At 48.7% G+C, this 9793-nt stretch overlaps 1 protein-coding gene across 2 annotated transcripts; it reads left to right on the top strand.

Annotated features, from left to right (window-relative positions):
- On the top strand, positions 1-8149 carry LOC110478874 (carboxypeptidase A2). 2 transcript variants are annotated; one of them, XM_077783144.2, is made up of 12 exons: positions 1-128; positions 216-303; positions 1655-1736; positions 2581-2715; positions 3378-3473; positions 4565-4663; positions 4791-4892; positions 5657-5767; positions 6100-6190; positions 6619-6818; positions 7531-7615; positions 7859-8149. In XM_077783144.2, exons 2-12 carry the CDS (start codon positions 239-241, stop codon positions 8044-8046), a joined length of 1254 nt encoding a protein of 417 aa, XP_077639270.1. In that variant the 5' UTR covers positions 1-128; positions 216-238; the 3' UTR covers positions 8047-8149. The 2 variants fall into 2 exon arrangements, with proteins under 2 accessions (XP_077639270.1, XP_085425501.1); XM_085569375.1 differs by lacking the exon at positions 1-128 and having other exon boundaries at positions 135-303.
- Positions 8150-9793: the final 1644 nt, after the last annotated feature.

Below are 9793 nucleotides of genomic sequence, written 5' to 3'. Positions count from 1 at the left end.
GGAACACACGCATTTTTGTGGTCAGAGCTTTGGGACCGACTCCTCCCCCACCGCTCTGGATGTGTAGTGGAAAATATTTTTTTGGAGGTGAAATCAGCCTGCTGGTTGCCTTGAAGGCTCTGATAAATGTGAGAACTTGATCACATGGAGTGATAGGTTCTATCAGATGTGTCTGATCTGAAAAATAAAGCTCTGTATAAATTCCCCTCTGCCAGGCCCAGCTGAACTCGCAGCAAACATGAAGCTGATTTTGATCTTCAGTGCCCTCATCGGGGCTTCCCTGTGCCTGGAAACCTTCGTTGGGTGAGTTACACTTTTGTGGAAAACCTTTCATTTAGGGCTGGTATCTTCTTGTTTTTCACAGTCTCAACTTCACAAAATCTGCTTGGGGCACTTGTGTTTGTTTGTTTTTGTGGCTGACTGTTCTTGTTGCTTTGCTGCTCTGGTGTTTGAGGGAACATTTCTTTACTTTCATTTGGGATAACTCCAGCTGTGGAGTTGAGATCCTCAATTCCTGTTCATCCAAGGCTTGATTTTGGCTTGAGGTGAACCTCACTGCAAAAGCAGAGCTCAAAGACCAGAACCTGTCCTCAGATCAGAAAGTTCACAACTTTCCCTTTCCCCCCCAAGTTTCTTATTTCTCTTTCTTCCTCTTCTTTCCTCCTTTCTAATCATTTAAAATCCTGGTTTCCAGCTATTAAATTCTAAAGGTCTTTCTTTATGTTGCACTGCAAAAAATATCCCGCAGAGTATTTCCTCACAGCCTCACTGACAATGGAAGAGTCTAAATAATTAAAAATTATAAAATTATAATCTGGATAAATCCTGAAGTGCAGTAAGTGAGTACTAGATTCCAGTAAGTAAACCTGTGTGTGAAGGTTTAAGGATTAAGAATAAAATATAATATAAACAATGTCCCAAAACTCGGGGATTTGGAAAGGCAGGAGGGGCTATTTTGATCATTTAACCCTGAACTGAGTTTTGGTGATTCCACTCCTCAGCAGCTGTGGTGAACTCAGAGCTGAATCCAATCCTGAGATAAAGTTTATGGAGGATCCAGTAATGAGTTATTAATGTGGAAAAGCGCCTGCAGAACCGATTTAACTCAATTTAACAAAGAGATCTGATCCCTCTGCTGGCCGGGGAGAGGATCCAGGTGTAAATAAAACACCCAAATACCCGAGCTCGTGTGCCGAGACCCTTTTTCCCCCTCATTTCCACCTCAGGGGTTTCCAGCTGTGCAGTTCCCGGGCTGTGCTCCAGCTGTTGGGTTTGTCACCCCAACCGCTGGAGTGAGGCACCTCCAGAGGGATTTATCCCACCTGGAATGGTGCTCTGCTGGTGTCACAAACAAACAAATCCCACCTCTGGTGTTCGCTCCGCTCGCCAAACGCTGGTCCTTCCCCAACTCAACCGGAATATTCTTTTCTCACAACTTGCTGCCCAAGAAGTAACCGATGGACGCGGGGTTGATGCTCGGAGCGATTTAAAACTCATCCGCGTCGTCTGGTTGTGCAACTCTTGGGTGACACCAAATCAACCTATCAAAGGAGCCATGAACACACAATTAACACAGAATTAACGATCCCAGGAACAAACCAGTACAGCCAGCCCCCCACCTGAGGCTGCTGCCGAAAACACCGATTTATTGCAGGCACCAGGTTCTCCGAATCAAGACCAAAAATGAGGAGGAGGTCAGGCAGCTGCAGCTTCTGGAAGCGCTGGAACACCTGGAGGTGGGTCACGGCCACAGAGGAATTTTGGATTTGCATCTCATTCACAGCAGCTCAGGGTGTGAATCTGAATCTCATTTGGAAGGTTCCCATCACCCTGGGGCAGCTGTCATAAATAATTTTATTCTCTCAAGACTTTAAATTTGACCTGCAAGTTCGAGTAGGGGCCAGAACTGATTTTTTTTTTTTTTTCCCCCTACTGGGCTTACATCATATTTGAATTGTTAGATCTTCATCTCAGTGTTGGAAAACTTGTTTTTCCAGTGGGAATGGCAATGTTTTGTCTCCCAGAGTTATGGAAGAAATTTATCAGCTTGTTTACACTGTATTGAAGCAGGAAAACACAATGTAAAATTTCAGGTTATTACTGTTCTTATTGGCATTGGTGAGAATTTTTAACATCACTTTTTAAAATCACTGGCTAAAGAAATATTATATTAATAATTTAGAAAGCAAAATTTAGAAAAATCCTACTAAAGGAGTGATAAAAGGAGAAATTAAAACAATGGGTTTCATATTACCTAAGACTGGAACATGGAGTTTTTCTTGAAATTTTTTTGAGTAAAAGGGAAAATAATAAAATAGTCATAAGAAACAATTAAAATTTCCTCTTGTTAGTGTGATCAAAGCCTAGAAGTCAGTGAAAAAACTGACTCGAGCCCTTGGTATTTGTTGCTTTTTTGAGTTTATCAGAACTGATACCAGGCTGTGGTGAGGCCACGGAGAACGAAGCATTCCAGGCCTCCTCTCTGTTGGACTGGGGAGAAATCAGCATTTCCAAAACTCTGCAGGAGCTGTTGGCAGGGTGCCTTCCCCAGCCCAAATCCATTCCCCTTCCTCTCTGCAGCTGGATTTCTGGATCAATCCCTCTGCCTCAGCCCTCCCCGTGGATGTGAGAGTTCCTGCTGCCAGCGTCCAGTCGGTGAAAGCCTTCCTGGAATCCCAGGGGATCGAATATTCCATCCTGATTGAAAACCTGCAGGTGGGCAGTGCCACTGGCACTTCTTTCTTGCATCTTTTGGAAACACTGATTCACAGTTTGGCCTGGCTCCCGCTTTTCCATACTCTGTTTTTCTGTGGGATCCTCCCGTTACTTTTGTGGGTTGTGGATAATTCCTGAAAGACAATCCACGCACAGATGGAGGTGTTCTCTGAGTAGTGACATCAACAAATTCCACAGGACTCTTCTGAGGAATTTTGGATTTTTGATCCCAGACATTTGTTTGACACTGAAGTTACTGATCATTCAGTAAATTCTGCTGAGAGTAGTTATGGATAGAAATCACCCACTTGGGCACTAATCTGACATGAGCAATAATCCCCAAAGGGCACCTAAACCAGCATTAACTCACTGCCTTTTCATTTCTTTATCTTTTAGCAAGTGAAGCAGACACTTCTCACCATTTGAATGTTATTTTAAGATGTTCTGGATAAAGAAAAGCACCTAAACCAGCATTAACTCACTGCCTTTTCATTTCTTTATCTTTTAGCAAGTGAAGCAGACACTTCTCACCATTTGAATGTTATTTTAAGATGTTCTGGATAAAGAAAAGCACCTAAACCAGCATTAACTCACTGCCTTTTAATTTCTTTATCTTTTAGCAAGTGAAGCAGACACTTCTCACCATTTGAATGTTATTTTAGGATGTTCTGGATAAAGAAAAGCAAGACATGGCTGAGAGTGCCCAAAGGCAGCGCAGCAGCACCTTTGACTTTGGTGCTTACCACACTCTGGATGAAGTGAGTACCTCCAGGGAGGAGTATTCTGATTTTTTTCTGATCTTTAGGCATGCTCTCTTCATTTCAACATCCTTTATTAGGATCTAAAATGTTCTCGCAGCTTTTTCTGGCATGTGGATTTGTGTTTTGTGGTATTTTGTGCTCAGAACAATCAGTCAGAGCTGTCCCTGACAGTGTTGATCAAAATTCCATAAACTCTCCTGCAGACCCTGTCAAACCCCATCCTTGAAAAGAAAGAGAAATAAGGGGATCTTGAAATTGGGAAATAGAGAACTAAAAAGAAAGCAAGCTGTGGTTTCTTCATCCTTGGAGTGTCTAAGGCCAGGTTGGACCAACCTGGGGTAGTGGGAGTGGAATGGGATGGGCTTTCCAACCTGCATCAGTGCACGATTCTCTGGAAGGAATGACAGAGCACATAAATATGATATTAATGTCCTCAGATATGGTGTTAATTGTGGGAGTCCAGGCCATCCCTCTGCCTGCGCTGGCTGTGTCCAGACCCTGGCAGGGGGCTCAGAGACCTCGACATGAAGTCAAAAACAGCTGTGGCTTCCATTTTAGCCCGTGGAAAACACTGCCAATTTTGTGTGAGGAATTACAAGCCACAAGGGTTTGAGTAGTGTAATAGGTGAATTGACACAGGGTGGAAAAAAAGAATTTTAGGGGTTTTTTTTAGAATGTAATTCAGGGCTACAAGATGGAAGAATCTGGGCGTGTCCCAGCTTTCTTTCCTTTATTCTTGTCCTCCGTGTCCCGGTGACACTTTTCTACTGGTTTCAGTCAGAGACTAAAGCTGTCTAACGTAGATGAAAGTACTGGTGCATTGTTCTAAACAGGCTGTACGTAATTTTTGATATAAAAGGTAAACACTGCCCAGAGGGCACCCAGACTGCCACGGCTTCTGTGCTAGGCAGACCTCAGCAGGTCAGAGAGAAAATATTACAGATAAGGAGAAATAAACAACCTTGCAAACTCATCTTCACGTGTTCCAGACCTCTCCTTCGGCTGCTGGGCGAGGGGAACGGGGACTTTCCCACTGCTGGGGTCTCAGCAGCTGACCCTGTCATTGTCCTCATGGCCTTGCATTTCAGATTAATGCAGAACTGGACAACCTTGCATCCGAGTACAGCTTCGTGCAGAAGATCCAGATCGGGCAATCCTACGAAAAGCGGCCTCTGTACGTCCTGAAGGTACGACAAATCCCATGGAATGCACCCGTAGGGATGAACGACAGCACAGCCCAGAGCACCCCAGTCTATTATGGGATGGGCTCCAGTGAGGGGTGTCAGTCTGAAATGCTGCTCTTTGATTTCCCAGTTCAGCACCGGCGGCTCCAACCGCCCGGCCATCTGGCTCGACGCCGGCATCCATTCCCGCGAGTGGGTCACCCACGCCAGCGCCCTGTGGATCGCCAACAAGGTTCCTGCAGCAGGGATTCCTCTTGGGCCTGTCTCGGGAATGTTTCCTGCTGTTTCAGAGGGTATCACCCCTCTGTGTGTTTAGTTCATTCACCTCCCAAAAGCAGCCGACTCCCTGAGGATGTGGTGGCTGCCTCCACCTGGAATTGGGAACCTCTGTCCTGTTAGAACCAAAGACTTTGAGATTGTATTGCTGCTCTGCTTTGCTCACCCAGAAAAATGCAGTAGGGTTAGTTTCCTTCCACAAAATGCCCAGACCTCCAGCTCTCTATAAATGAGGATTTAAATCCTGCTGGAAATGACTGAGCCACCAGAGAAGCCGCAGGATCACAGAATAAGTGGGTGGAAGGGGCCCACCAGGATCATGGAGTCCAACTCATGGCCCTGCACAGAACCATCCCCAGGAGCCACCCTGTGCCTCAGAGTGTTGTCCAAAACCTCCCTGGGCTCTGTCAGTGCAGCACGGTTGAGAATTCCCAACCTGGCTCTTCCATCTCAGCCTTAGTGCCAGCCTTGGCCTGTCCTCTGGGACAGGGAGGAGAAAATTTTGTTATCCTCTTCCATTTTATTCTAAAGACCTCCCGTCTTCAGAATAAAATAATAAAACAGATTCACTGCTCACTCCACATGTATAACAAGGAGATAATGGATGCTCCTTGTTTCCCTGCCCCAAAATCCAGCCTTTCCTCCGTCCCAAACAATGCGGGATTGAACATCTGGGAAGGAATTACTCTGCTCAGCAGGGTGTTCTCTGTCTCTGCCTAGATTGCCTCTGACTATGGAACAGATCAGTCCATCACCTCCCTGCTGGACAAGATGGATCTTTTCCTGCTGCCAGTCACCAACCCTGACGGATATGTGTACACTCACACCTCGGTGGGTCTGAGCTCAGTGCAATTCCTGGCTCTTCCAAGGAAATAATAAACATGAGGGAAGTGGGCTCTCAAAGTCTTAGTGCTGCGACAGGAGTTACCAAAGAGTTGGGCAGACAAAGATCCTCATCACTTGTCTAACCCATCCTAACCCCCTGTAAATACCCCAGTTTTAGTAAGTACATTTTATTTTTGACCATTGGCCCACCTTGGCAGTCCAAAATACTCTTGGGATCATGCCTAGGATCAATCCTCCATGGATGGCAGCTCTTCCTGGGGAGCAGTTTTGGTGCCAGCACCCAGATTTGATCCTTTCTGAGCATTTCTCTGTTGTAGAACCGCATGTGGAGGAAAACCCGCTCCAAGATTCCCGGCAGCATCTGCGTCGGAGTTGATCCCAACAGGAACTGGGATGCAGGTTTTGGAGGTAGGGATAAAGCTTCTGGATTCTGGATGCTGTTACACAGAACCAGCAGCTGCCTTTATAAAGGGGATGAATCACCCTAGAGCACAGGATGAGGCAGCATCATGGAATCATGGAATCACAGAATGCTTTGGGTTGGAAGGACCCATAATATCATTTAGTTCCACTCCCTGCCATGGGCAAAGCCACCTTCCACTATCCCAGGTTGTTTCCAGTCCCATCCACCCCAGGAATGTGGATTCTTGGGCAACCTGTTCCAGGTTGCATCATCTCAAAGCACATCCCTTGAACATTCACACTGCTGTTTGGGCGTTTATCAGCGTTTAAGGCCTTGCTTTGGAAAGCCCAGCTTTGTGTGGGTCTGCCCCGGCCTCCCAGGAATTCCCAGGAATTCCACTCCTCACGGCTCTGTTCCCTCCTTGCACCACCAGGTCCTGGAGCCAGCAACAACCCCTGCTCCGACTCCTACCACGGGCCCAGGGCCAACTCCGAGGTGGAAGTGAAATCTGTTGTCGACTTCATCAAGAATCATGGAAACTTCAAGGCCTTCCTGACCCTCCACAGTTATTCCCAGCTCCTGATGTATCCCTATGGATACAAATGCACCAGGCCAAACGATTATGCCGAGCTGGTGAGACAGCAGGACTTGGTTTTACCTTCCTCTCTTCTGTCCAGCTGCCTTTTCTGTATTTTCCATACGCCTCCCTAATGACAGCACCACAGCTGGAATAATATCTCTGAGGCAATGTGGATCTCACAACCACAATTCCAACGGGAAAGACCTCTGGAGGTCTCTGTTCTAACCCTGTGCTGGAAGGGCTTTGGAGTCAGAGCCAATTTCAGTCTGAGTTTGGATTAATTGTTTTGATATTTCTAAAGAAGAGTTCCACAGCTTTTTCAAGCTCGTCCCGCAGTTTCCCTAATCTCATGGGGATTTTGTTTTGTCCTAATACCTAAATGCAGTTCCCCTGTGGTAATCTGTTGCCTTTTTCCCTCCTTCACAAAGGACCCAGCTCTGTTTTCCATCCAATCCTCATTATGTAGTTGAAGTGAGCACAAAGGTGACCTTGGAGTATTGGAAGATCCCAACTGCCTTGGGAATTTCTGGTATCTCTTGAGCCTTCCCTGGACAAGGCAGTGACATAAACAGTGGATGAACACTTACAGAACCTGCTGGAAGTTCATTCACCCGCAGTGGCCCCTCCCAAAGATGCTGTGGAAGCTGTGGCTGCTGTTGGTGTGAATCATCTCCAAAGCAGTTTGGAGATTTCTGGTGAAATCCTAGTGTTTAACCTCAGGAAGTGTGGCTGCTTCTTTATTCTCCTTCGTCTTCTCCCCTCCAGGAATCTCTGGGAAGAGCTGCCGCCAGTTCCATCCGCTCCCTCTACGGCACCACCTTTCAAGTGGGCACCATTTGCCAAACCATCTGTGAGTATTTGGCCACTCGGAGCTTTCAGGGGCTGTCCCAGGACACCAATCCCCGTCCTCCCCACAGGGTCTGTCCCTTGTGAAAGCCACAGCGCTCCTGTGCAGTGACACCGCCGCTCCCACATCGGACCTGAGCGTTCCCATCCGAACCTCATCCTTGTCCTCCAAAATACAAAGAGCAGGACAAGAGAGCTCCACCATTCCTCTGCTCCCCTCGCTGGACCATCTCCCTTTCCCTTCCAGACCAAGCCAGTGGAGGCAGCATTGACTGGAGCTATGACAATGGGATCAAATATTCCTTCGCCTTCGAGCTGCGGGACACGGGGCGCTACGGCTTCCTGCTGCCTGCCAACCAGATCGTCCCCACCGCCAGGGAGACCTGGCTGGGCCTGAAGAAAATCATGGAGCACGTGCGGGACAAGTCCTCCTGAGAGCTGGGCTGGGAGTCAGCTCTGCAGCACCAGCTCAAAAAGCCTCTGTGTGCTGTGATGGCTGTCACGACAGAAAGGGCTGAATAAACCTCTGTGCAATCCCGCCACGGTGTTTGGTGCATGTCCTGTTCCTTGTGTGGGACACATCCCTGAGGAGATTTTGGGACACAGCCATCCCGGCCCACACATCCAGTGCCACCCCTGCCATGGCAGGGACACCTCCCATTGTCCCAGGCTGCTCCATCCTTTCCTTGGACATTCCAGGGATCCAGGGGCAGCCCCAGCTGCTCTGGCAATCCCAGCCCAGCCAGGAATTCCTTCCCAAAATCCCACCCCAAGCTCCCTTTCCCAGGGAATTCCCTCCATTCCCAGCTCTCCCAGATGGGCATTGGATCCATCCCCACCCCGACTCTGCTCCAGGAAGGAATTTTGGGATCTGGGGGTTTCACTGGGAATCTCGGGACTCCAGGAAGGGTCTCCCTTCCCTTTTCCATCCCCAACTTCCATAAAAATCCCTCGGAATGGATTCTGGGCCTCCTTGATCCCAGAATCCTGGAATGGTTTGGGTGGGACGGGACCTCAAATCCCATCCCATTCCAATCCCACCATCCCAGGCTGCTCCAGCCTTTCCTGGGACATTCCAGGGATCCAGGGGCAGCCCCAGCTGCTCTGGCAATCCCAGCCCAGCCAGGAATTCCTCATTCCCAATCTCCCATCCATGGCTGCCCTCTGGCAGTGGGAGCCATTCCCTGGGTCCTGTCCCTCCATCCTTGTCCCCAGTCCCTCTGCAGCTCTCCTGGAGCCCCTGGAATGTGCTGGAAGCTCTCCCTGGATCCTTCCCTTCTCCAGCCTGGTGTTAACCAGCATAATTTAGGCTATGGGACTGATTAAAATAATTTCTCTTAACAAGCCTTAGGACCCTGCCAGGCCCCTGACCACTGACCTCAAATGTACACCCCATATATTTGGCTGCCCCTTTTCTCCCTCTCACACACTCCCAGTGGACATGGTCGGAGGGAGGATGGAGATGGGAGGACACCTCCCTGATCCAGCACCCAGTCCCTTGGGAGCCCCTCTTTCCATTTTCATCCTGCAAATTTCTTGGGGATTAAGAGCAAAGAGCTCAGGTGGCCCTGAAGGATCAGAGATTAGTTCTGGCTGCTGCTGCTGTGGTGATTATCGAGTCTAACAGGTTTATCTTGGTGTCTTGTGACCCCCCAGCAGCTGGTGAGTTACTCACCCTTGGGAGGCTGGCAGGAGAGCAAACAGTGCTGATGTGTCCAATCAAACCCTGCGGACTCAGGGCACAGAGCTGTTGGCAGGAAAAGGGGAAGGCACAGCTGAGGGAGGTACCCCAGGGGGCTGGTTTTGGGTTAAAAGCAGCCGTTTTGGAAAACAAACCCATGCTTGAGGCAGCCAGTGCTACCCACGTGTCTCTGTCCCCTGCGCCCATGGCCTCCTCCAGTGGCACCTGCTTCCCAAACTGACCCAGCTTTCCAAAATCCCATCCTCTCCCCGGTGATAAAAACCACCGATGGTAAATCCCAGGGACAGGACACTCAGTTGGCTCTTGGACCTAGATGAGCTCTTGTCTCCAGAGCAGGAACTGCAGAGCTTGAGGAGCCTCACCTGGGAACGTGGAACTGTGACTTTGTCCTGGCGTGGGAGCTCATTCCAACCATCCAGGGCTTCAGGCCCCCTGTCCCCTCCTCTTTAAGTGCCTGGTGTGAGGAGAGCTCATCCCGGC

This window comes from Lonchura striata, chromosome 1A (assembly GCF_050655825.1).
Source record: "Lonchura striata isolate lonStrDom1 chromosome 1A, ASM5065582v1, whole genome shotgun sequence".
NCBI lineage: Eukaryota > Metazoa > Chordata > Aves > Passeriformes > Estrildidae > Lonchura > Lonchura striata.
Note: the sequence above shows the minus strand (reverse complement) of the source record. Positions and strands in the feature narration are given on the sequence as shown.

Excerpts from the sequence above, each read along its gene's own strand:
- LOC110478874 (XM_077783144.2), top strand. The coding sequence starts at position 239 with ATGAAGCTGATTTTGATCTTCAGTGCCCTCATCGGGGCTTCCCTGTGC. Across the intron at positions 2,716-3,377 it reads TCCTGATTGAAAACCTGCAG|GATGTTCTGGATAAAGAAAA; the intron begins GTGGGCAGTGCC and ends ATGTTATTTTAG. Across the intron at positions 4,664-4,790 it reads GGCCTCTGTACGTCCTGAAG|TTCAGCACCGGCGGCTCCAA; the intron begins GTACGACAAATC and ends TTGATTTCCCAG.